Source organism: Monodelphis domestica, chromosome 4 (genome assembly GCF_027887165.1).
Source record: "Monodelphis domestica isolate mMonDom1 chromosome 4, mMonDom1.pri, whole genome shotgun sequence".
Taxonomy (NCBI): Eukaryota; Metazoa; Chordata; class Mammalia; order Didelphimorphia; family Didelphidae; genus Monodelphis; species Monodelphis domestica.
Genome location: NC_077230.1, coordinates 168,190,153 through 168,218,019, shown reverse-complemented (window position 1 = coordinate 168,218,019; position 27,867 = coordinate 168,190,153). Strand labels below are relative to the sequence as shown.

Here is a 27,867-nt window from a genome sequence, read left to right as displayed (position 1 = left end):
ATAGAATATCATGGTCACTCCTCAAAAGAATAATCCTTACAATAATAAAAGCAGATATTTAGAAAAGGTGAACTTATAGTTGCAAGTACAAAAAATATCCAGCTATTTAAATTACAATAATTTGATTTATCAATATCACCTGAAATACCATTAGGATGAAATTGAAATATTTTGCACATGCTTTTAACCATTGTGTGGAAAACAAATGTAAATGTCAGAAGTCTTTCTGAGGAGAAAATAATAACTGAGGTATGTCTCCCTTGAAGCAACAAAAAGTGCATGGTGTTATTATACTGGAACAGACCTGTCAAAAGGCAAATCCTCATAATTTAGCAAAATTGTACAATTGGTTGCCAAAAGGTACTTTATGGGCACAATAGATATAACTTTGGTTTAAATCCCAATTTCCATCTGAAAAATTCTACCTAGCATTCCTTTGGGTTTCTATAAGAAAATAAAAATTATGTGAAATATTTAAATTTCAAAAAAATAACTGCCTTAAGTTATATAATAGAAGAATTTTCTAATTTATTTAACAGTACTAAATGGTAATGCCAATTAGTTTCTATTTATGTGGAAACATAAGTGAGGTCTTTAGACATTCCTCAATGTTATCAATTAAATAACATGCAAAAGATAACTTCACAGAAGAATCTGTCATCAGAATATAGCTGACAGGTGCCTAGTAAAAAGCTCAGATTTGAAAGAGGAATGTATCAGGTTAAGGAGAGAGTCCTTAAAGACTCTCAGAAAAACTTCATTCATAAAAATCTTCAAAGAATATAGAAACTGACAGGAGGTACAAAAAGATTTTCATAGAACTTCTTCAGGCTGACTGAGAATTCTCCATAGACCTCCTAGGTCGATCTGGTTGTTGTTTATAAGCTCACTGAATTAAGAAATATAAAATATGTTCAAGAATTCTATGTTCTTATAAACACAGCTAGCAAATAAGCTGAAGAAAGGCAACTAAAATGAAAGCTCTCATTTCTATTTCAAAAGATGGCCTTATTTGAGGAATTCAGAATTTGCTAAGTTTTTTTTTTTTTTGGTAAATCTTCATGAAATTTAGAGGTTCTCACTCAATTGAAATTTATATGGTTGGGTAGGAATACTTGAAAAAAGAAAACTAAAGGATGTATATAGATTGGCAAGAGTGAGTTACTCTGTGGTATGAGAGGATTAATTTATCCATGGCAGGTAAATAACAGTATTATCCTTTTTCTGATATTTCAGTAGCAGGATTACAGAATAAAGAAAGGATACTGAGGTTTTGAACATAGGAGACAGATAAGTTATTTCAATTAAAACTTGCTCTGAAATGTGAACATTAAAATTAATGCTAGGTCACAAGCACTATGAATAATGAATTCCCCTGAGATGCTAGCATGTATTCAGATTTACACTATTCAAAGTTATACTTATATTAAATATGGTTATCACTTCCAGCCTAGTGGATGTATGCAGTGTCAATTCAAATGGTCAAAAATGGCCATTTCAGGGTATTTCTTAATTCACATTGATTGGGATCCAGCTTTATTGGGCAAATTCTACAGGGTGAAAATTGAAGAGAGAGTTGTTTTCATTGACCACCACCATATAAAATGGGATTAAAGTACATTTCCAAAGACATTTGGGACTGGAAAAAGGGGAAGCCAAACACATATTGAAAACATGGTATTAGAGATGTATGGACTAAGGGCTGTATTGGTCTCCCTGAGATACTAAAAGAGCAAGAGGAAGGCTTTCTTCACATTGAGCATATCTTCTTTAGGATTTACTGAGGAATTACATGAAACAGTAGGCATGGATAGAGTGTGATTTTTACTGCTAGCAGGCATACTCAACTGGATCAGATAATAGATCCAAACAAGTATTATGCAAATTATTTATATGTGTACTTATTAGTGGTTTAAGGACACATACAACCTGAATTTAATAACTTCTCCCCATTTTACTTATGTGCTTATCTTTCTTCTGCTGTACATGCTATTGGTGAGGAAATTACATGCTATCATTTGTAAACTTTGAAATTTTGCCATGAGAAACAGAGATACCCTACATCTCCACTTGTGGTTATGAATCTTTGCATCAATAATTTCAATAAACAAAGTCTTAAAAAGGTAGTTACTATTCCTCCCTTCCCCCCAAACACATGGGGAGTGTATATAGTGAAGGGAGAAATGTAAAGCATCTCTGCCCAGCCACTTCCCTACCGACAGAAAAGCAGTGTTTACAAGAGCTCATCAGCAATTCCTATGTGCCAGTGATCTAAGAAAGGTCAATAGCAACAGAAAGAACTGAGGACAGATTTTGTAGCAGCATTACAGGGCAATTAGTGGAATAGCTGAGCAAAGCTAAGGATTTGTTGAAATTTAGGTATGAAGAATAGCCTTGTTTTTATTTCTTTCATCTCCATTGTTTGAGTTTGTGTGACTCCCTAGGGGACTGTCTAAGGGATTAAAATTCTAGAGAACATTTTTTTATTTTATATATTTTTATGAAAATGAAGATCTCTGGAGAAAGAGATTGAAATGCCTGAGACTATTCAAATTATAATTGGAATCGTTTCTTTTTGATGAATATTGAGTCTCAGACAGACACTAGGGCAATGAGTTTCTCTGATGCTTTCCTTTATCCTTAAATCATATGTTGCCTTGTCTAAAGAGATTCCTTAACTAAATACTATGGGTGAAAGGAAGAAAGAAGTAATAAAATAGGTTTAGATTTTTTATTCATCCAGTTTTGCTTTAGTTTGTGATTTTCCAGTTTTTTAAACTAGATTTAGGTTTTTTTATTTATCCAGTTTTTCATTAGGTTTAGGCTTTTGTGTATACACTTTTAAAAAGTTAGCTTTGATTTTTTGGTTTTATCCAGCTTTATAATCAGTTTGTGTGTGTCTCCAGTTTTTAACTAGGTTTTGCTTTTGGTGTTATCCAGCTTATCCATCTTTTCATTCAGGAGATCTGAGGTCATAATAACCCATTTTAATACAAGCTGAGTGACCATGTCTAATTAATTTCTTCTCTGAACCCAAGTTTCTTCAAATAACAATTACTGTACTATCTGACAGAGGTAAGGAAGGAAAGTGCTTTGTAATCTTCAAAGTGCTTTTGTAAATTTTACACATAGTATTTAGTTCCTTAAAAGTTCAATTCTGGTACAATATCCTAGGTGAAGCCCTTCCTGTCACCCCTACTTGTTGGTTCTTTCTTTTTCTTCCAATAAGACTATATTTTTGCATTTTAATGTCATATTCCCAAGGTTAATTTAGGCTTTAGGTGCGGCAATAATAGGTAGTCAAATTAGTAGTTTAAGGGGCACTCTCAGTTTAAAACAAGTATCATATGCTCTCCCAGGAAATGTGAAGAGAATCTATTCTTTTTATAATCTAAAAGTTCCTTCATAAAAGTAGAAGTAAAAGATATATATATGTATATATATATGTATATGTATATATGTATATGTATATGATGTGCCACTAAGAATTAAAACAGGAACCAATACTTAAGACTATTCAGTTCAATCAATCCAAAAAAGATATACTTAGCATGCACTGGAAACACAGGCAAGAGAAAGCATCCCCAGTGGAAGTCACTGCCTTCAAGGAGAATATATTCTCCTAAAGGAATCCAGTTAATCTTAATAAGGTTTGAAACAGCATTTATTGTTCTCATAAGCTTTGGAGCTTATAAACATGAGCCACATATAGGAATCTTGCACTAATGAGGTCTATACAATGATGAACTAAAATGTTAAATTTTTTTCAAGTAAATGGACAAAGAAATTACCAGAATTTTAATAATCTGAACAAAACTGAAAATTTTATTGAGTCAAATAAGGGGCAGCCATGTAGCTCAGTGGATAGAGAGCCAGGTTAAGAGAGAGGAGATCTGGGTTCAAATTTGGCCTCAGACACTTCCTACTTATGGGACCCTAGGCAAGCCATTTAACTCCAATTGGCTAGCCCTTCCTGCTCTTGTGCCTTGGAACCAATACTCGGTGTTGATTTTTTAAAACTTACCTTCCATCTTAGAAGCTATACTGTGTTATACAGCCTTAGTATTGATTCTAAGATGGAAGGTTTTTTTTTTAAAAAGGGTTTTAAAAAAGGAGTCAAATAAACTAGAAAAATTCTCATTATAGCTTGGTAGTAGGAAGTTTTAAGTTGAGAGAATAGTTGTTTTTCTTGTCTTTTTTTCTCCTTGGTTAAAAAGCATGAAATATTTTTAAGATTTTTGAGATTCCCTCCTTATAAATATGTAAATAAGGGAGACCCTCATAGGATTTTTAATCAAAAATCTGTTTTTAACAGGTTAGAAAAATAACAATGCAACTTCATTGGCATGTATATAGAATATTGAAAATTTTAATTATTTAACTTTTCTTTAACTATATTTTTTAAGAAAGTAGATTTTCTAAGAAAAATCAGGAAAAGGTTAATGGAAAGTAGATCTACATTTTATATTTCTCTAACTACAACTTCTTAACAACACATAGGATCATAAAGGTGATATATATCTTTCTAATTTGCTATATTTATTTTTTTCAATGTGAACATGATACAATGATTGAAAAAAAGATGCATGAAGATAGAGCACCAGGTTACAAAATTTAAAAAGTTTAAAGTAATTCCTTGGGAAGACAGGGCAATTTGATTTAACTGTATTCTGTGCTGCTTTTGAAAAAAAAAGTAATAAATGCGACCTTGTTACACTGTGAAAGTCTGTATAAGTAAAGCAGTTACTTATGCCAATATCCTTATAGCCTATTGTTTCAGGTACCTGTAATGTCATTTAAATTCTTTGTATGCCTGTTTGAGACAGTAATTCTATTCCAGCTGTCAGATGAATGAAGATGCAAAATGCCTTAAAAACAGCTTAAAAAAAAGTTGATGGATGGAATAAATTTATACTGGCCTAACTTTAGAACCATGTGTCTCCATATGGTGAAATATGCTTTTAACTGCTGTAGAAATGGATCCAGAGTACACCCTCACCTCTCTCTCTTGCTGATGTGGAGGTCCTTTTTCAAGCTTTTGTTTCATCCCACATGGACTATTATGCCCTTTTTGTTGGCCTCCCAGTCCCTGCACACACAATTAACAGACTTCAGCTGGTGTAAAATGCTGTTGTGGATACTCAGCCGGGCAACAGAGGGAACATACATGCTTAGAACCAGATCTGGATCAATTGGGCTGGTTGGCAGACAGCTTCCAGATTCCATAAAGCAGCTCAGGATTAGTCTTGTTAGAAGCTTGAGTCAAATGAGTACCTTTATCTCATAATTTCCTCCTATTTCTTTTTAAATTAAATATTTTTTCAAATAATAAGCATTTATTTTCTCTCTCTCCCATCTCCCCCTCCCCAACAAGAAAAAAGAAAAACAAAATTCTTATAACAAATTCACATAGTTTAACTAAATTAAAATGATTAATAGTTTGCATATTAACTATCACCTGTCAGGTGGCAAGTAGCATAGAATCATGGCTTCCAGACCCACTCTAATTGCAAGTCTTATTACAGTATTAGCCAAAGTAACTGTTATTTTAACTACTTAGACCCATGTCTTCGCAAATGCTTTTCCAAAGATAGTCAAGGATATTGTAATTTTTTCATATAGATTAGTCAAAGTTGAAACTATCTTTGCTTTGTGGTCTTTGATCAGTTAGATACTAGCACATAGACTGATCTGTGGGAAGAGTGGCCCATGATCTCACTTCTTCGTGCCTGATACATCATTTACTTAATAGAGCTCACTTCATTTCAGGTTTGAATGTTTGTCTTCAGACAAATCTGTCATTTGATTATGTGAGTCACTTTTATTTTCTGTGATTTCATTGAAAAAAATACTCTAATGTGTTACATGTTCAGATTTGGCAAGCCATGTCTGACATCCTAAAGTATGTCTCTGTGATCAATAATAAATTCTTTTGGTTTTTCTTTTTTTTTTAACAAATGTACAAGAAAAAATTAAAAGAAAGTATACGAAGAGGTTATGCAAATATGTGTGCACATATGTACATATACCTATTCATATATGTTTGTGGTTAGATGTAATTTGGTATTTTGGTCAAATCTCTGATTTCAATGGTGCAAGAAACCATTGAAGAAATCCCTCTTGCCAATGCAGTTTGTCAACTGTGCTTCCATTTTGAGTCTCTGTTACTTGGGGCCACTGGAAGTTAAGTTATTTGGCCACACAATCATTATATGACAGAGGCAAGACCTGAAGAGAGGATTAGCTCTCTGTTATGCAACACTGAACACATATGTTTGCATGGTATTTGTAGGCATATATACATATAAACATATTTCTATAGAAGGTGGGACTAGACTATGTTGGGGATATAGTCTTCAAACTCTCTTACATTAAAAATTATTTTTTCTTAATTGAAAGAGATGCCATTTGCTAAATGGCTGAAACCTTATGCATAAGATTTGTATATTTAAGAATTTTCATAGTTAGCAAGACCCTATAACTTGAATAAAATTCTACCATTATCTGCAACCAAACATTAAAATTTGTCTGATAAGTGAACTACTATAAACACAAAAGTAACCTTTATATTAGCACAAAAGTTTATTGGAAATATTGTTTGGTAACTTCTAGAAGAAAATCAATGAGTTTATTTATGCCACCAAAGATATAAAAACAAAACTAACTTATTTACCTTACTAAAATCAACAGTGCTGTTTTCTCTGCTCACATCATTTTTATTTTCAATACTGGCTGGAGTAGACTGTGGAGAAACAACCTGAGCTGTTCAAAGAAAAAAAATGTCATTACAGAATATAAATAGTTACTATTAAGACAATTCTAGAAATATTCAGAGAAGTGCAAATAAGAGCTAAACTACATGACTATAAGTTTCCTACTGAATTTATGAAATATGTGATTATGAAGGTTCATTATATATATAGCTATATCTACAGGCACATTCTCAGACAAAAAGTTGCAAATAGAAATGGGAGAACTCGGGTGAGATAATAAAAAATGTATCTCAAAGTGAAAATCTGAGTCAAAGTTACCTGAAAAAATTAACATCATACTTCCAAATTATATTTTTAAAATGCTATATTGAACTCAAATTAGAGAATCTTCCATAGAACAGTCCTTTAAAATAAATATTTAAAATATCTAGCCATTTTGAAGTCTTTAAAATAAGAAAAATAAATCAACTTAAGGTGATTAAAAAGAATAGGATTGATAAAATATTATGGAACTAAGACCTCAAATTTATTTTGAATATATCATAGTACATTTCCCACTCCTTTGAAACCAATGATATTCTCGAAGAACAAAGATTCTTTGACTTTGGCTTTGAGGGAGCTCTGTTTGAGAATTCCATGGAAAAATTATTAGTATATTGTACAATATCAGGAACTACTGGGGCGATTAGTGGCTAATTTCTTGAAACTAGCTTTATATTTTTGTAGGTTGGTCTTTGTTCTTTCTAATTATATTTACACCCGTCATTGCAAGGTGACATTGATTCAGGCCCTATGCTTACCATTAAAGTCCTGAAGGCATAAAAGTTCAAAGTTCATTGTCTAAGAAGTAATTCATTTTTCCAAGAGTCACCATCCTTATGAATGGGAAGCATACTCCCCTTTTCAATTCGTGTAATGAAATCCACCTCATTTTGCCCTTTTTGTTATTCATATAATGAAGTCCACCTCATTTCTCACTGTCCATAGTCAATGCTACTTTCTTCTTGAAAATTGTTTCTAAGTACTCAAACATATCCTAATTTGAAATTCTCCGGACTCTGTACTTAAAATCTTAAATATCTCCATCTTTCAAATGTATTCTAAATCATACTTACTGTATGGAGTCCAAAAGTACTGTGTGAATAACCCTGTTAGCAAATACCATAATTATTTTGTCTTTTCTATAGTTAACTGTATCAGACAGGGTTCATCTTTATTGGATCAGTGGTTATGACATGTCATTTCTGAAAATTAAAATGGCTTACAAAGGCTGATAAAGCATAAATCTTTCTTTTAATTTCACTGAACAGAGTGAAATAATAGAGGTTTCTTGAGGAAAAAACTTTTAAAAATCCTTTTATTTAGGTTGACATGAGTTATTCCCAAATAGTGGGGAAAAGTTCAAATTTCTCATTTGTTTCAAGGAAGAATCTGGAACTTTTCCAAAATGTCAGAATTAAATAAACAAACCATTTCTATTCTCCCATTTCTAGCTGCAGACTTGCAGTTATGAATGTGAACTGTTCATTAACAGCCATTCCATTTACCATTTTCAAAATTACAACTGCAATATTAAAAAAAACTTTAATGTAATGCATTTTGCCACGAACAGATGTCTTCAATCACCAGTTTCACATCATCTCTTCTTGTTTTCATGAACAAGAACATTAGATGTATTTAAACCTAAATTTACTGAATACTTTTCTGTAATAGCACTTTGGATAATGACATTTTCATTAATAAACATATAAGCCTAGCACAGTGCCTTACAAAAGAAAGCATCTCATAAATATTTGTTGAATTGAATGTTTGTCAAATAAAGAGTAACTCTTTGTAGTAAGTTTATCAAGAGGTTATAAAATCACCTGAGAAAATGATTCCTCAATATATCAGCAAACACACAAAGAAAATTAAAATTATTACAATATCATTCATTTTTACAATTTTCAATTGGATGGAAAACATTTTTAAAAGTTCAAATCTATAGTTACATTAAATAAACTATTTTCAATTATATACTTGCAATACAGGCTTTTTATAAATTGCTCTCAAATCACTCAATATGTTTGAGTACTTAAGAATATGCATTTTTATATGTCTTAATTTGATTTGATATTATTTGCAGATCACTAATTTGTGGTATCCTTGTTCCAGGATTATGAAGTGTGGACAAGGTAATAACTTCATGACAGTAATTATTGATAAACACTAACACTCATTACTAGGAAAGGAGTTGGGAACTTTTGCTATTTGAAATAAAGTGTAGTGGATGGAAAGTTAGGCCTGAAGACAGGAAGACTTAGGTTTAAGCTCTGACTGATACATATTGGCTCTGTGCCCCTGAACAAGTTACTAAACTTTTTAGTGCTCTAGATTTCTCTTTGAAACTAAGTTACAGAGAAGCTGACCCATAATGGTGGAGGGAGTTTCCTCACCTGGGAAGAAATCATAAGAACAACCCTATCCATGAATATGTATAGGAATATGTGGGTGCACACATATGTATCTCTGCTTCCGTCTATAATATGTATATCTATCTGACAAGTGTGCCCTGGAAACTTTTGAGAACTGTGAGGTTTAGCCTCATTGCATCTTTATATGGATAGCCAAAAGTGAATACAGATAAGGCTATATAGAATATATATATGCCATATTACACAGGGGAAGCATGGTATAGTAGCATGTTATAGGCAGTTCTGTTACTCCTGAATTTGGACTCAAGAAGACCTAGTTTCAAACGACTTTGACACTTACTAGTTGGGTGACCATAACAGACAAATCAGTTAACCTACATGAACTTCAGACAAATCTTAAAAACTATATATTATAGACAAATGGTAACAGGTAATGTAAACCAAAGGATGGGGCAAAATCATGTATTTATAGCTGTTAAGGAACCTAATTTTACATCTTCATTTTTCTGAGTAGATTATCCTGGAAAACCTTTGCTGACTCTAGATTATAATTATGTTTTTAAAAGGTATAATCTGGAGAAAGCCCTTTGGAGAAGGGTGGTTGGGCCCTTTCTCCTTGGTCCATCACACATTCCTGGGACCCAGGTGCTGTTGTTAATTTAAAGGTCAGTTTATAGGTTGGGCTTTCCACTGTACTATAGCAGATACCCTGCTTTTTGTTTTAGTTGTTTCAGTCATATCTGACTTTTCGTGATTCCATTTGGGATTTTCTTGATGAAGATACTGGGGTGGTTTGTCATTTCCTTCTCCAAACTTATTTTAGAAATGAGGAACTGAGTCCCACAGTGTTAAATGACTTGCCCAAGGTCATACAGTTTAGTAACTATTTGAGGTCGAATTTGAATTCGGGAAGATGTCTTCTTGACTCCCAGCCCAGTATTCTATCTACTGTGCCATCTAGGTGCCTCAGCTACTTTGCTAAGAGAAATTATAGTTTTTAGTGTACAGAGAACTGGCATTGGCATAAAGGCTACCAAGACTTCGGTTCAGTTCTTAACCCTAACATATAGTGTCTATATAATCTTGGGCATTTAATTTCATTTTTCATTGTTTGAGGCAAACTCTAGTAATGATAAGCAGCAACAAATATGGCAACATATATAAGGAATGGGATCTTCCCCAGTCATGTGTTCCTGAAACCAATGAAAACATAGGTTTCGTTCATATCCCTCTGTCGAATATAGAAAAACAAATGGAGTTCCATTGCAGTATATGCATTTATATAAACCATCCATTTACTTTACCCTTGATTATTAAGCCAGGTATTTATTTATAGTATATTATCTTTCTAATAAAAAGAACATTCTAAACTTTAAAGACAATATCAAAGCTTAAAATTCCTCTCAAAAGCTATTAGATATAAGTTAAAGTGTTTAATATCAGAGAGCATGGAAAGGCACCATAGTTTGGTGAACAGAGCTGAACTTGGAGTTTAAAAGATGCACCTCTGATCTGATTCATACTGACTGTGTGACCCTAGGTCCCTTAACTTCTCAGTGTCCTTGCAATTCTAAGACTCTAAGATGCTGAGATAGTTCCTCTCTAGAATATTTCTGTATCAATAAAACTACACATCTAGTTCAAAAAAAAGTACGGTTAATATTGTTGTTAAATAAACATTTCTAGAAGGCAAAACATAGAAAAATAGTGTTCTCTATATTAAGAAAAAACCTAGATGCTTTTGTTTGTTTCTTTGTTCTTAGAGAAATCATCCGTGGGGTCAGATACTTTGCTATACATATGTAATGACTAAAAACCAAACTTGGGTTATGGGAGGGACTAAGTATTAGTTACATAATTTAATTAGGGCTATATTTACACTTCCACTGTCAACTGTAATCATTTGCTTGTTTGAACTGAGGTCTTTTTAGATTATTTCAGTCATTATGTTAGTAAGTGATAATTGGCTTGAATTTCACAATCCTGTGTAAAGTGCAACCATATTTTCTAACAAAAGTCCAAGTTCGGCTAACATTATAGAGAATAATGGATTCTGACAAAGCATTCTTTTACATATGATAGAAGTTATTTTTTCCCAATGAATTCAATTCAATTCAACAAATGTTTATTAAGCTCCTACTATATGGAAAGCATTGTGCAAGAAGGGATACATAAATGAGGAAGACAAAGTCCTTTTCCTCAAGGAGCTTATAATCTAGTAAGGAAACAAAGACAAGTAGGCAAGTAATTATAGCACATAAAGCAGACTATGGCCCTCTAAATGGGACTTAAGTTTAGGATATGATAATTTGGGATTTTTTGTTAATAGAATAGCATTTGTTCAAGCTGCTCTTTAGTCTTAATATACATGAATATACATGTGTGGGTAATGGCAAATATCAAACTTTATGAATGGTAACTGTATATACATAATATATGCATATACATATATAATCAGAGATTAAGAATATTATACTGCTTTCCACAATGGTTATTAATGTTAATCCTCCCATATTTTCTTCATAAATTCTTTACTGTACTCATTAATTGTTTGTGCATATTTTTCATTTCTTCAAGTGAACTGGTTATTATAATGCCCAACTGGATCTGTTCCTGAGACATCAGATCACCTTCAAAAACATGGAAGTAATCACACACAAAAACTGGCAAATGCAAAACCTCTAAAGACTAAATTAATGGTAAGAGTTAGATGAGTTCATAAATTGTAGAAGTTGGTCTCCTATATTTAATATTAATGCTCTAAGTTTAGTAACAGAGCTGATTCCTCTGAAATGTTCTCTAAAAAGCAACAAAGGGGAAAATTGTTTTCACCAATAATAAATAATAACATTTTAATTTCTAATTCAGAAGTGACCAGGAATGTTAAAAATTCAAACAGTTGGGTAATTTAGAATTATCTATAGCTGTTTCTTTTATAGCAGCGTATTTGTTTTCTGACTCATTATTAGATTCAAAGAGAACTGGTTTCTAAGCCTATGCCATCTGCAACAATGTTTGAACATTAGATGTTAGATTTTTATTAAAATTGCATATCAACAAAATATTTTCTTATTCTGTATCCATTCAACTTAATAGTTTACATTTTTCTGGAGGTCTTATCACATTTTCCTTTATATCCCTATGCATAATGTAACCCTATAGACAAAAAAATGCATCTATACCATCATTTACACAGATTGTAAGATTCAGGGGGGAGAAAATAACCATGTGTTCTGAAAGGACAAACCAGAATAGATATGGTACAGCCCTAGAAGGAGCCAAAAGTATTATATGTGACCAATGATGATAGCATAATTTTTTTAAACCTTTACCTTCCTTATTGGTTTTAAGGCAGAAGAGTGGTAAGGACTAGGCAATAGGGGTTAAGTGACTTACCCAGATTCCCACAGCTAAGCAGTATCTGAAGTCAAATTTGAATCTAGGACTTCCCATTTCTACTCCTGACTTTCAAGCTCCCCAGCTGCACCCTCCCATAATGTAAGTCTGCACCACAGTATCTAATATATGCAAGGCATTGACACCAAACATCAACAAACTCCCAAACAGTTCTTGACTTCTTGAACTATCTATGTATCTATGTATCTATTGTGTTATTAGTAAAAATGGCAAAGGATATATTAGACCTTGTCTTGGAACATTTGAGAAGAAAGTAACCATTAAGAGCTAGGGGTCTCAGGGAAGGCTTCATGGAGACATTACTTGAGCTGAGTCTTTTAGATAAGGAAATCTAAGAGGTGGAGTTTCAACAAAATATATTCCAGATATGAGGAATGACCTGTTTGAGTAAATGCAGACAGGTAATCTTAAAACATGGCTCTATATGAAGTAACTTTTACAATATATGAACTCATGTAAATCTGACATCGATAAAAATCTCTTTTCCCTCAACATAAGGATAAATGTTTGAAAAACAATTGAAAACTTGTTTAAGAATGAGTCTAAATAATTCTTATTGATCTATTTGACTAAATACCAACTGTAGAAAGAATAATAGGTGGCCCAACCAAATCACATTATGTTTTAATTACTTCATATATGTGTGCAGGAGAAGGAAACTAGTATAAAGCCAAGAATGAACATTACTATTGACCTGGAACCCAAGCTGGATAGGTTTTACACTACCTCAGAAACCTTCAACGAGCATTTAGAGAACCCAAGGGATAGGAGATGAGAGAAGTACAAAGATGAGATGAGCCTGTTAGAGACAGACACAAGACAGAGCAAAATAAAGAAATATAAAGATGAATGACAAAGTTACATACATGTACAATATACATCTACTCATGGGACCAGAAGAGGTGGAGAAAGAAAGAGTAAATATTCAGAAAATGTTGATTAGGTGAGTTATATTTCAATAATATGAAAAGGATGTAAGTAACAGATCTCAGAGGGAGATTAGTAAGCTTGAAAATAATTAACAAAGTACAAGAAACAACATACTAAACACATCATAACAAATAGAGGTCAAAATCTAGCCTTGCTCTGCCAGCCAACTGACTCTAAAAAGAAATATATTTTTTAATTTATTGACTGCTCTGAGGCACTTCCATGTCACCAGAATCTTTATTCAACAGAGTTTTATTGTTATGCTTACCAGGATAATTTTGTCAACTGCTTACATTTTTAAAACATTTTTTCCCTTTAGAATTCTCAAGAATTAGTATTCTAGCTTATCCTCTTGTCCTTCAAAAAGCAAGCCAGAATAGAGGATCACTTTTTTTTTTTACTTTTTGAGATTTATGATGAGTTTAAGAAACCAGGAAAGAATACAAACATATAAACATGGAAAAAATTTTCAGTCTGACAGTAAAAAAAGTATAGTATATTTGTGGTTCTACAAAGATAAGACGAATGTCCACATGTCACTTAAACTAATCTCCTTACTTCATGTTATATATTAATTTTTGGAGCAGAAACCTAAATGAACCTAAGCAGCCCACCTGTGCCACATTTCAAAATTTCTTCTATGGTCTTAAGTTACACTGAATGATGATTCTCCATTTGTGGTCTGGAATCTCATGTTTCTCTAATTCATTCAGGCTTCCTAACAAGTGATATTACTGTGGAGTGAGAGGACTAGGGATGACAAAAAATATACTCAGGGAAATAAACTGAGAATTAGCAAAGAAAGTGGAACACAGTGAAGTACTTATGAAAGTAAAAATTATAAGGGTTGGGTCACAGAAAGAGGAACAATGTATTCTAATCCCAGGGCAATCAGAGATATAGAATGTAATAGAGTTCTATTCCTAACTCCTCCCCCTTTGGATATGCAATGTGTGAATATACGTATATTTACTTTCTAGGTCACCTATGACAAGAAGCCTAGATATAATGTCAAAGATTTATTTTTAGCAAGATGCTCTTGGCTTCAAAGGAATAATTCAAATGCTCTCAATACATTTATTTTGAGCACTTTTCACCGACACCCTTTCCAGGGCTCTAAAGTCAAAGTCGATATTATTTTTTCTATCATTTCCCCCTGTTATTATGCCAAATGTAACTGTCACTTTTTATTGGAACATCAGAATCAGGCGTCTAATTCTCACAGTTTTGATGCTTAATGAAAAGTGAAAGTTAAACACAGCATGGTGGCATTAAAAATGCATGTTAAATCCATAGCACTCTGACTTCTTAGCCATGTAGAGAATGTTCAGAAAACAAAAGAAAATTATGTAAAGCATAAAGCAAATGGATTAGAAGTCAAGATTTATGACCATAAGTTGCTAAAAAAATGTGAAACTGAGAAGTACCAATTTGGGGTAGGGACAGCATACCCTCCCCTTCATCCAGATAGTCAGTTTACAGTATGAAAGCCCAGAAAAAGGCTGCCCTGGGAGAAATTTACATTTGAATGAAGGTTTAATGTTTAGCATGTTCAGAGGAGACAAGTCATAGGAGGAGGGAGAGATAATATTTTGCATGTCTCCTTTGGCCTCCTTTGAAGTGGCTTTTGGGAAAACTACAACTGATTCTTTTCAGAAGTAGATGAACATACAGCGTTAGGTCTCTACCCAGATACTCAAGGAGAAAACTGGGATATATTTGAGTGTTTCTAATAACCTTCTACTTAGAGGATTCCTTCTCCATAATTTGGAAAAAATAATAAGTCAAACATTTGCTTGAAATACACTATTGTCGGATTTTTAAAAAAATATTATTTGATAATAGGAAGATGGTATTTTTACCCTTTGAAATTGACTTAAATGCTATGTATTATTGCATACTACTGTTTAGATCTGCAGTCTATATATGATAGTTTATCTCTCTGGAAAGGACCTTGGATTTGGTATCAGAGGACCGAAGTTCGAATCCTGATTTTGTCACTTTGGTGTGGCCTTGGGCAAATCACTTGATCTCACTTGGTCTCAGTTTTCTCATTGATAAAATGAGGAGTTGGGCTAAATGGAGATACCTTCTAACTCAAAATCTGTGATTTAATAAACGATTTTAGGATGTAATATAATATTTATATTCAAAGCTATTAACTCAGTAGATTTTTTTCCTCTTTTCCATAGTTCATCAGTTTTAGAGCCTTTAAAATAGATCAAGAACTCTGCTAATAAGGTCTTTTGCACTTCTTTTGTTTCTTGATGAGAGCTTTATTTTCTTGAATAGTGAAGCTTATGCATATTTTCAGATCCCTACATACATATATAATTATGCAAAATATGTGGGGGAGCAAAACAGCCACAAAAGGTGTTACAAGGTTACCCAAAGAAAACCAGCACACTGCAGATGATACTTAATTGGTTTTTACAAATCATATTAGAAATATTTGCTGGTTTTTCACTACTCTCAAGTGTAATTTGCTATGAAGCTGCATGAGCACAGATTATGTCTGGTAGTTGAATCATTCTAGAACCACTCTGATTCAAATTCATGGTAGCTATCTATTTAAGTTGGAACAGTTTTGCCAATGAAATACATAAAAAGATTTCATGTGATCTGTAGCAAGAATTCCAGCAAAAACAGACTTAGGTCAAGATTGTCCAGTAGAGTTGTGTTTAACTGAGTCAGTTGGTTTAAGCAATCGTGATAGTGTTTTTATTTTGTTTATCTATTTATCTCTCTGTCTACTGCCTATTTACTTATATATTAATTTTCTTTATCTGTCTCTAGTTAGTTAATAAAAGCTATACCCTATACAATTAATGGGACACACACAATAGATTTATACTGCAAGCTATTGTGTGTTTGAATGAGCCCTTAACTTATATTGTACTGTCTAATTTAGAAGTGATTGCCAATGAAAAAAAGCTTCCACAGAAAGGAAAAGGTTTACCTTTCAGAAAATTACTTTGGTCTTTAAATAGACCAAATAGAAACAGTTGTCTTAATTTTTCTTTTTTTTTTCTTTTCTGTCAGTTCCTTTGTCATTGTTGTAGATATGGCCCCACAAAAGAGTTAGAATATCCATTTCTGGTTTCTGAAAGTCATCATTCTAAATAGATACTGGCATTACATGCACAAAAATATTCTACTTATAATAAGTTATCCTAAGGTCCTTTAAATATAGAAATTTCAATGTTTTAACATTTGTCAGTGGCCATATGTTTCAGAAAGCATATTTGCAGTCCATCAGTCTATGAATGTCTTATGGGGACATTATGGTAGGGATATGGTTTAAATATGCAGTATAGTAAAAAAGAAAAAAAGCAAGTGAAATATTCTCTAAAATTTACAAATGTATGCTTATGTTTCATAATCTACCCACAACACTCCATTTAAAAATATATTTTTATTGGTAGCTTTTGTTTTTACATTAACTACATTTTCCACCACATGATCCTCAATAATAAATAATTAAAAAAAAGGAAGAATGATTTTCAAAAAAACCTAATCAACATGTTGAAAAATGCTGACATTATATATAATGTTCCATACCCATGGTCACCCAACTCTGTAAAGTATGGAGAAATGTCTCCTCATATCTCTTTTATGGAGCCAAGTTTGTTCATAATAATTTTACATTTAATTTCAACTGGTTTATTATTCTTGTTGTTGTTGCTGTTTCCATTTTCATTTTTGCAGTCTTACTGTACATCATTTTCCCGACTGTGACTACTTCACTTAGCATCAGTTCATAAAAGTCTTTCTATACTTCTCTGTATTCATCATATTTCTTGTAGCACAGCAAAATTCCATTGCATGAATGTACCACAATTTGCTTAGCCTTCCTTCATTCAATGGGCATAGTTTCCAGGTCTTTGCTACCACAAAAAAAACTTTTGTGTATATGAGGTCTTTTTGTCATTGTTCTCCTATGTTTAATAGTAGACTCTTTGGGGCAAAATGTATAGACATTTTAATCACTTTCTTCACATAATTCCAAATTGTTTTTTGGAATAGTTGGACTGATTCACAGCATCATCAATAATGCATTAGTGTTTCTGTCTTTCAACAACTTTGCCCACATTCTACAACACTCTTTAAGAGTTTTATAAATATACACAGGAAAATCAGCTTCTCTATACAAATACAATGTCATAGTTCATAGGTTTTTGAAAAAGAAGAATGATGTAGGATAATGATGGGCTTATATTCAAGAAGACCTGGGCTTAAATCCCGCCTAGTGTATTTATTAACTACATGACCATAGGAAAGTCACCCAATCTCTCCTTAAATTAATTTCTTTATTAGCAAAATGAAATCAATATCTGTAATGCATACTACACGGGGCTGTTGAGAGACTCATATGAGAATATGTTAGTGTTTTATAACAATAACAACCCTTACAATGCAATATAAAATCAATTATTGTAAAATCAAATGGATATTACTATGACTTCTGCAGTGAAAAGAACAGGTTCTAGATAGTTCAACAACTTAACTTAACAAGCTTTGTCTTTTTACAAAAGATTTTTTCCTGGATCTTTATATATGTGTATGTATCACATGTGGGTAAGGAAAATAGAAACATTATGCTTCATACATATATAAGACAAAATCTGTAAAAAAATTTTGTCTCCACCCATTTTTTTTTAGAAAATTTTAAAGTTCTTAAGAATAGTTCTCCCACTGTCCCTCCAAAAAAATATGTAAAATCCATGCATCCAGTAAGCATGTTTCGGTCTTATAGTAGATTTATAGTGTGTATGCCAAGTAAAAAAAAAGAGAGAATCTGGGGGAGAAGAACAGAAGGGAATATTAGACAGATCATTTCCATTCACTCTCACCTCTATTCCATACTTATTTTTTCATTTTCCTAGGCTGGAATTTTAAAGAAGAGATGTATGACAGTAGGAATCCTAAGCCACTGCTTCATAGCACATTAATATTGGGGGGAGGTAGAGTAGCAAAGGAAAGCAAGGAGACACTTTAGAGATAGAACTGAAGCAAATCATAAACTGTATGCCATTATTATTGATTGCTAGAATCTGATGGCAACCACCTATGATGGCATGCAATGATCTTGTCATCCCAAAGAAGGTTGCTCTATTTAAGGAAAGGCATAACATTCTATATGTGCCACAGATGAAGAACTGCAAAGAACAAGGACCCCATTTTATGGCTCTAGGGCAATCATCTGGGGGAGAGAACAGGAGGGGGTCAGATGATATGGAATGGATTGTGGGTCCTTCATGAAACTATTCAGTTATATGATCTACAATATAATGTTTTTTCCTTGAGCAGCTTATAAATGACTCCTAGGAAATATTTAAATAGTTGGTTTTTCCTACATGGGCTTAAAAAAGAATTTTAAGGGGAGATGAATGAAAGCTTATAGAACAGGTTAAATAAATATTCCCCTAGACTTTAAGGTTTTCTTCATACAAGCTCTGTGTACATGAACTAGCCAAGACTTCCAGGAAACTCAATCCCTTTTGCTATAAGAAATACAAGGCAATGTCATATTTCAAGTAATGATCAAGGTCTAGAACATAATAACAAGACATTTACCATTCTTATCCATGGAGTTCGGTTCTGACTGCTTCTTGCCAATGTCAGCAAAGGATCGAACAATAGGAATCCTGTTGGTCAGCTTTTTCTGGTTCTGATGGTGATGTTGTTTCATTAGAGCTTCATGAACTCTATGGCGGACATCTTCACTGAGCTGGCCAGAGCTCACTTGTTGGTCAAGAACCATGTCTGAAGAGGAGACAAGCAATCTTGTGAAAAAAAAAATTAGCCTACCACCTTTTATATCATGTAAATTTTAAACCACAACCTTTGAATCTAAATAAAAATATACAAAGTTATATGATTCTTATTGGCTTAGGAAGGAGTTATTTTAAAATCACCCAAGATTTATCAGGAAACATTTATCTTCCCTACAAGAAATCGCTGAAAAATATAGGTTAAATAATTTTCCAACACATAGGATATAATAAATGTTAAAGTGGATTAATGATACATGGAATAGAGGGCCTGCCTTGAAGTCAAGATGACCTGGATTTAAGGCCTGCCTCTATTTCATTCTAGTTGTATAATCATGAGGAAGTCAATGTTTCACACAATTACCTACAAGCCCAAGTTGCAGATGAGTTGTGGATTTATATCAGGGTCTTAAGTGTACATGTGGGAGTTTCTTAAAGTGATGAATCATATATACAAACCCCACAAAAAATAAAACAGAATTGCTCCATAGTTTTACAGAGCAAAATGGTTTTACTAAGAAGGAAATGCATTCTGTCTTCTCTCATCTCCACTAATAATAATGAATAGAGATAATGAAAAAAAGAAATGTATGTGATATTTGGCTTTGGAGAGTGCTATATTTACATTATAATATAGACTTATCTCATGTTCAATTTACTTCAGACCACATAATGAAATCATACTGTGAAAACCTGACTCAAGATAAGCTGGGAAGTTGCCCAGTTTACCCAATAATACTGGGATTAGTCAGCTTTCTCTCATGCTGATATAAGGTTCTTCTTTTCTTAAAACATTCCTGCAGAAGTGTTTGGGTTTCAAGGAGCTTCTGAGATGGCAAAACAAATAGAAAAGGATGAGGTGCCAACAAATCTATATATAAGGCATTAATCTTTAGTGTAAATAATGAGTGTCAGATGTCATCAAAGGAAGTAAAGTCAGTGGATCAGACTTGAGAATAAGGTTTCTACAAGAAATTGTAATTTAGGTATTCTACTGATAAATCATTTTTAAAATTATTGCATTTAGCCCATATTTAAATTAAAAAACTTGTTACATAAAAATACCCAAATCACTCCTTTTATACCTTCCTCTTCTTCTCCCATTAGAGAAGATATCATTTGACAAAAAGAGATATGTATATATAGAACTATGACTTACTTATTTCAATATGGCTTATATTTTGGAGATTAACTCCTTTTTGGCAAAAGGGTGCAACTCATGCATTACAGTATGATTAATTCAATAAATGGCCCTTGTTTTTAAAATTTCATTAATTTAATACTAAGTGCCTATTATGTGTAAGACACTTATTAAATGCTCACTCTGTTCCAGGTACAATACTACTTTCTGAGAATAAAAAATATAAGGATGATATTAGAAATTAAGTCTTGTTATATTAGTTTAGAGATGAGAAGTGAAAAAACTGGTTTGAGAAAGAATTGGAGTCTGAAACAGAGCTAAGACAGAGAGTCAATTTCAAATGTTGACAGTGTTTGGGGGAGGAGTAATGGTTTTTCTGTGGCACGTGGTCTCTGGGAGTGGTAGTTACTCTCTTGGAGTTCTGGGTGCAGGTGAAATTTTCTTTTCTCTCTCTCCTCACTGTCTGGGAAAAACCTGAAGGAGCTAAGTGATTTTCCTTTTCCAACTTGGGAAACACTAATAACTATCTACTGGTGTTACATAAATTGTTTTTATATCTGAGAAGACCAAAGAAAGATCTGGTCTTTGGTTTGGACTCTTAGTCTGGTAAGGCTCAGAGTCCTAACTTGGGTCTTGCTGAGGGTCAGCCAGCTAGTCTTTGTTATTTTTATAACTTGGAGACAAAGTTAAGAAGTATAAGGATAATAGTGTTTAGTTTATTGTAGAATAGTGAAAATTTGGGTTAGTCAAATCAGGAAGGATCAATGTAATCTGTGGAAACAGGAGAAGCAGTTCATTGTGGAAGCAGGGAGTTTTATTTGGGTGGAGTTAGAAGCCCTTAGAGTTAGAAATCCTTTTTCATTCTTATATTCTCAATAAATAGTTTATTTTTCACCTATTATTTTTACAAACGACAAAGGAAATAGTTTGACCCAAAGGAATTTGCATTCTAAAAGGAAGAGAGGAGATAGTGACTAGATCTGTGATTTAATTGACATAAAGAACTCCTGGATGAGGAAATTCCCTCTACTAATGTAGGTCATCAGCTTCTCTGAAACTTATAGTCATAGACTCTATGACATATATGGTCATCTAGGGCACTGGGACTTGTCTAGGTTCACATAGCCAGGATGTTTCAGAGACAGTTCAAATCCATATCTTCCTGGCTCCAAGGCTATTGTTTATTCACTGGTCATGGCTATCAGGGGAGATACAACATATAAACAGATAAATAAATACAAGATGATTTGAAGAAGAGATCATTAAAAACTGATGGAGAGGATTTCATGGAAGAAATGGTGCCTCTGCTGAATCTTGAAAAGGATTCTAAAGGAGCTGAGATGAGAGAGAGGAATGCATTTTAGGTAAAAAGAATGGCTTGGGAAAATAGCTTCTAGATAAAAAATCAATTAAAGTTGAACAAGCAACCAAGCCAAATTGGAAGGTGTTGGTAGACACTGTCTACCCCTGCCAAGAAGCAGACTCTTAAAGAGGCCTTAGAAAAGGAAGAAGAGAAGGAAGTGGTGGAAGAACAAGTGGGCCATCATCATCATGTGGAAGACACCAGTATGATAGTGGATAGTCTCTTAACTTCAATATGGGGTCTTCCATTGACCTCTTCCAGTAAATAGAGGCCCACCACATAGTGGTAGGGGTCCTCCACCTAAAAGTTTAGCACTGTGAGGGCCAGTGCACATCAAGAGAGGAATGTGAGGAAGAATGTGGGCCAAACAAGTATGGAGGCTTACCCTAAAGGGACATAATGCAATCTCAGAGATGTTTGTATGTCACTAAGAGATGATGGATATAATATTAACTACATCTATTTGAGCAGAGTTTATAAAAGTTCTGGAGACAACAGAGGTTAGGCACCACTTTCAAGAGATCAAGTATCTCTTGATTATGGTCATTCCAGTTCACTATATGATGACTGTCAATCACTGTCAATGACAGTGATAGTGATGGCTGCGGTTGTCTTGATAGACTGTCAGCTCATTCCAGTGGAGGCTCCTACAGAGAGAGATTCATATGAGAGTTATGGTTGAACACTGCTGTCAGGAATGCTGATGTTAAAATGCTGTCTTGTTATGTACTAGAAATGAAAATAGAATCAAATACATGAGTTGCGACAGAAGCAGGATGCTGAAATTTCATTGAAGTCAGGTGCATCTCAGAGTTGATTAAACTCATACTTTGTGTAATATCATCTTCTTTCCTCTCCCTTCCCATAACTTGGAAACCTAGTAACTAGAGCCAGAAGAAACAGGCAAATGCTACAAAAGTAGATCATAGAGGTATTTTTTTAATCAGTGAAGATATTGCATGTGACATTAAATTCAGTTTATAGTATTCCTTTCCCTATGTGCTCATAATGCTATCTTATTATAATAAGAAGGGAATTCTTAGTGGTAGGATATTTTCCCAAAGCTCAGTAGTGACACCTAGCATGCATTTAAGAGAAACTTGTATTCACATGTCACTTTTTGGTTTCATCTTTATCAAGTTGCCTGAAACTATGTTCTAAATATATTGACATAACTTCTACTTAGGCTCTGTTCACAAGCTTAAATAATTACTTGGGAAAGAAATGTATAGATTTGGTTACTGACTGATTTTTCTGGTTCATCCTACATTTAAAAAACAACAGCTTTCATTCCTAGAGTGCTTTTGAGGGAAACACTGGTTATTCTTTATATATATTATATATATATAATTATACGCACACACACACATATACAAACACACATTGATTTCTAGATGATCTGTGTGTAGACTAGAAAAATAATTGAGTAGGCTTAACAAGATAGGAAACTTGGGAAAGCAGAGCAAATAGTTGGATTCATGTTTCCTTTTGACTGATTTGAAAGGTCAGTTTTAAGTCCATTATTTTGAGGAAATAAAGGAAATGCAAAACACTTTTTTGATAATCAGGTTAACCACTGATTATTTGAAAGAGATTTGGCAATTTAAAATAAAACAGTGTAATAAATGGAAAAAAGAGACTGAAGACGAAGAGAAGTATGCCAAAGAGGTGTTCCAGAGGTCACAATGGGCAGAGGAGGAAAAGGACTTAGGAGAAGGGGACCTGAGTAGGATGAAGAAGAGACTTCTAAGCTTGCGGAAGAAAGAATTTTCTGTACTGAGAGATGAAAATTGAATAACTAAGTCAGGAGATGCAGGAGGTATGTACCATGAATACCATTTGGTTGGGATATTTACCCTCCAATATCCTATGATGATGGATGCTAGCAATGTTGTAGTGTTTCCTTGCTTCACCTTGTGGAACTAGACTTAGTGATGGCAGAGATTACAAGATCTAGGTCCATAGGAATTGGACTGAATTCACATGACACTAGCTCATAATTTATATTTTAAAATGAAAGTGAATAAGGTACACTGAAATGACATCCCCTGGAGAAAGGATACTCAGGGTTCTGGAATGCAAGTTGCAAGTTTTTTAAAATTGTTCTAATATTTAACATATACATTGTTTTTTCATATTTTAAAATTTATATTTTATACTTAATTTGATATGGGTGTCCTATGGTGGGGCAAGGAAACAAGAATTCTTGTTTTCTACTTCTCTATCATTTTACTCTTTGTCTTGTCTCTTGTGCTTATTGTACCCTTGATGGCTATCCTGGCCCTCTTATTATCTGTGATGAAGCAGTTTGGGATCCAGAGAAAGGATGGAGATGATCTGTTTTCCCACCTTTTGACTCCAGCAGTTCCTAATATATAAAGGAATTTTCTCTGGGATTCTAGAAAGACTATGTATCAACCCTGATGTTCAAGAACCAGATGGTTTCAGGGTTCAGTGTGGTATGTGAAGCCATGATTAGGGTGGTTCTAGACTTTTGGTCAAAGATATGGTGTCTGAATTTGGAGCAGGCCTAGTCCTTCTAATAAGTGAGAAAACATAGGAACAAATAGAAGGACCAGAAAATTAGACTTCTCTCACTGTCTCCAAAGCTTTAAAACTGTCATATGGTCACCCTGCCAATATGTTTTATTCTCATCAGTGTATGATAATGTATATGTGTGTATGTGTATGCATGTGAAATTTTACCCCTTACTACATTTCTAAGGGCAGCTAGGTCATGTAGCAAATAGATTGCTGGGCTGAGTCAGGAATATTTACCTTCCTGAGTTTAAATCTGGCCTCAGACATGTACTGTGAGTGACCCTGTACAAGTCACTTAACTTTTTGCCTTAGTTTCCTCATCTGTAAAATGAATTGGAGAAGTAAATAGCGAGCTAGTCTAATAATTTTGTCAAGAAAACTCTAAATGGTGTTACAAAGAGTTTGACACATCTGAAAAACAACATATTTCTATGAAGTAAAATAGTAATTGCTGTTTTGATATGCAATATGGGTTGAATAGGAGAATGAGAAATGTTTAAATATATATTCAATTGTGCACTTATGTTACTAAGTTGTTCTAGATGATGATTCCTTGTGAAATAATTTATTCTATTATAGTCAATTTAGTTTTCATGAAAGTTTCTGGCCAATAAAATAACTATTTGCAAGATTCAATTTGTAGGTTACTTAAATATTCAGAGAATGTGATATTTATTCTGTGAAAATAGAGTAGTTTCACCTATGAAGTGCCAGGCAGTGTGCTAGTGCCAGAGATACAAAGACAAGCAATAATGTCTTTCATTCGAGGAATTTACATGTTGGAATGTGTGTGATACACACAAAAACATATACATGCGTGGCCACACAAATACATGCATGTATGAACACAATAAATAAGTAATTTTGAGGGTATCACTATTACTAGTTGGGAAAATCTGGAAAAGTTGCATGTAGACAGTGGCATTGAAGCTCAGTCTTATAGGAAACAAGAGATTCCAAAAGTTGGCAGTGAAGGGAGAATGTACTCCAAGCATGAGTGAAGGTTTGTGGATTGTGAGGTGAGGCATTATTCCATCTAATGAGGTGTTGTTCTAATGAGGTTCCAATGTTGTTAGGGAAAGGAACATCGATACATATTAAAAAATGTTTTCCCCTCAATTTTTTATTCAAAGTTGACTCTTTTCCTGGGACATAAGTAGAAGAAAAAACCTATAAATCAATGCTTCCAATTTCTCAGGGCTAACATCTCCAAAGGATCATCCCTAAAGCACCTGATTTGAAACCTGTTCATCCAAGAGAAGGTAAATATGATAGATGGTTCATTTATCCATCTGTCTCACACGTAAGTAATCATTAAACTTCCAAGGCCACTATAGCAATACTTCACTAAATGCTACACTAGGGAAATGGGCAAGTTAATTGCCTCATTTAAGTCCTTAACTTACCCCCTAGGTATGACTTAAGCATTGGAGAATATCTGACTCATTAATTTCTGATATCACTTTCTTCACCTTTATATTCTGGTAACATATTTGAGGAAAGGGAGAGGATAATGGATCATAATGGTTCTGGGCATGGTATCAAGTCCTACAAGCTAAGTGTGTCATGATACTTAAAACAATATAGTCTAGCCTGCCAATATGCAGTGCCAGGTTGTGGGGAGTAAATGAAAAGGTGGGAAGAAAAAGCATAAACAGATTAGCTGTGCCTTGGAAAACATTAAACTGAAAGATGTTGAGGCTTATAAAGGTGAACAGCAGCATCTTAAGGAATTAGGAGCATTTGTACAAAAATAACTCAAGGAATATTTCATAAAATTAAAAAAATTAAAACAAAGAGTTTGTGACAAAAAGGAGTTACACAGATACAACATCCTGTTTCCTTAAAGTGGAAGATCCTAGAAGCCAGGGGCTATCTCTTGTTTTCTTTACATCTTTGCATCTTTACAGCTTTGTATCATTGTTGGTTGATATGGAAACATAAGAAGAAAATATGTCCTTGCTCTCAGAGTATGCCTTGGAGTGGAAAAAATAGACTCTTTTTCATTGGCAGCCAGTATTAACATTTTTAATCAAGTTTAATTAAATACTGTGAAAGTTAATCTGCCATGGGAATACACCTCTTTTTAAAACAAGGAATGTGAAAATGTAGCATTTGGTGAAAAGTTTAGTTTTCCAGGCCCAAGATTTTGTAAGTTAGACTAGAATAAAAGTTGCAAAGTATTTAAATATGGACTTTGCTTGCATAAAGAATAATTTAATCAACTAACAGTATTTTTTCTCATTAAAATATATTTATCATTTGTTTTGATGAGCCACAAACTATGATTGATGATCCATGCACAGTACTTGCTTTGGTTTGACTTTAATTACTTCTGCTCAATGACAGAATTAGGTTAAAGCAAATACTTACGGCAACAAAGCTATTTCAGTTATTAATCTTCACCATGCCAAAAAATTTAACTTCAAAGAGATGAGTTTAGAACACAAAATTGGCCAAGGTTGTTTGATCACAATGGAAAATGTTCAATTTTTTCTGGATATGATTGTTTTTGTAACAGAACAAATAAGTTTGATATTTGGGAAAAAGGAAGAATTTTCAGAAGAGAAAAGAACGCTCTAGCATCACAACATTTTCCTTCCTTTTGATAAGACATGGGTTCTATTGTGCAAATATGGCAAGTCTCTGAACTCCCCGAGTATTATTTTCCATATTATGAAATGGGTAAAATGAAAATCTGCAGTACTGGTTTTACAAGCTTGTGCTGTGAGGTTCAAATGGGATAATGTATGAGAAGTGTTTGCTATATCAAGCTGGGAGGAGAGCAAAAAGATTGAGAGAATTTTGGTCATAGTTAATGTAAGAGTTTGTTTCTCTTGGATAAGCATATTTATTATAATTTATGACATACAACAAATCCTGTGCTATATTATTATTGTATTATATATTAGATTGTTATATATTTAAAATAAAATAAATGGTAACTCAACAATAATAAAAAGCACTCTATAAATGTAAGCTATTATTATTATTTCTATGTAAATAAGCTGAAGCCTTGGACCACAGACAAATTTTAAGCTAAATACACATGCACACATATGTGTATATACATATACCTATACATATTTACTCATCTATCTATATCTAGAAATAGATATTAACACATATACACACCTACACTTTTATTCAAAGGAACTAGTACTTGAAAGAGCCTGGAAAATGTTGAAAAGTTTTCCAGATGCAGCTGGGAGTTTTTGAATGATGACTAAAGGCTACAAAAAACTCTTCCTGTAATTACCAAGTGAGTTGGTAATGCTATCTTTGTGTGGCCCATGTTTTTTCTGAAAATAGGTCTGAGGTATCCTTTCTCCTATGCTTGAGAAATTTCTAGAAAGAATAATTGGGCTCAATTTTATCAACCAACAGAATTAGCTCCGGATGTGTGTGCATGTGTGTGTGTGTGTGTGTGTGTGTGTGTGTGTGTGTGAGAGAGAGAGAGAGAGAGAGAGAGAGAGAGAGAGAGAGAGAGAGAGAGAGAGAGAGGTTAATGTTCCTAGCAGAGAAGGCATGAACTAATGAAAGATACACTTTCTGGATGTGGCTAAAGCAAGAA

At 33.5% G+C, this 27,867-nt stretch overlaps 1 protein-coding gene across 10 annotated transcripts in view; it reads right to left on the bottom strand.

Annotated features, from left to right (window-relative positions):
* The window catches only part of SLC4A10 (solute carrier family 4 member 10), a 400,582-nt gene that overhangs the window by 105,287 nt on the left and 267,428 nt on the right, over positions 1–27,867 (bottom strand). For 6 of the 10 annotated variants that reach the window (XM_007494264.3, XM_056793951.1, XM_007494263.3 and 3 more), the window contains 3 exons: positions 19,052–19,240; positions 6,674–6,762; positions 5,000–5,089 (listed from right to left, as the gene is read on the bottom strand). In XM_007494264.3, the coding sequence (XP_007494326.1) occupies positions 5,000–5,089; positions 6,674–6,762; positions 19,052–19,240 (368 nt within the window). The remainder of the gene's footprint in view (positions 1–4,999; positions 5,090–6,673; positions 6,763–19,051; positions 19,241–27,867) is intronic. The other 4 variants (XM_056793952.1, XM_056793953.1, XM_001374168.5 and 1 more) reach the window with 1 other exon arrangement.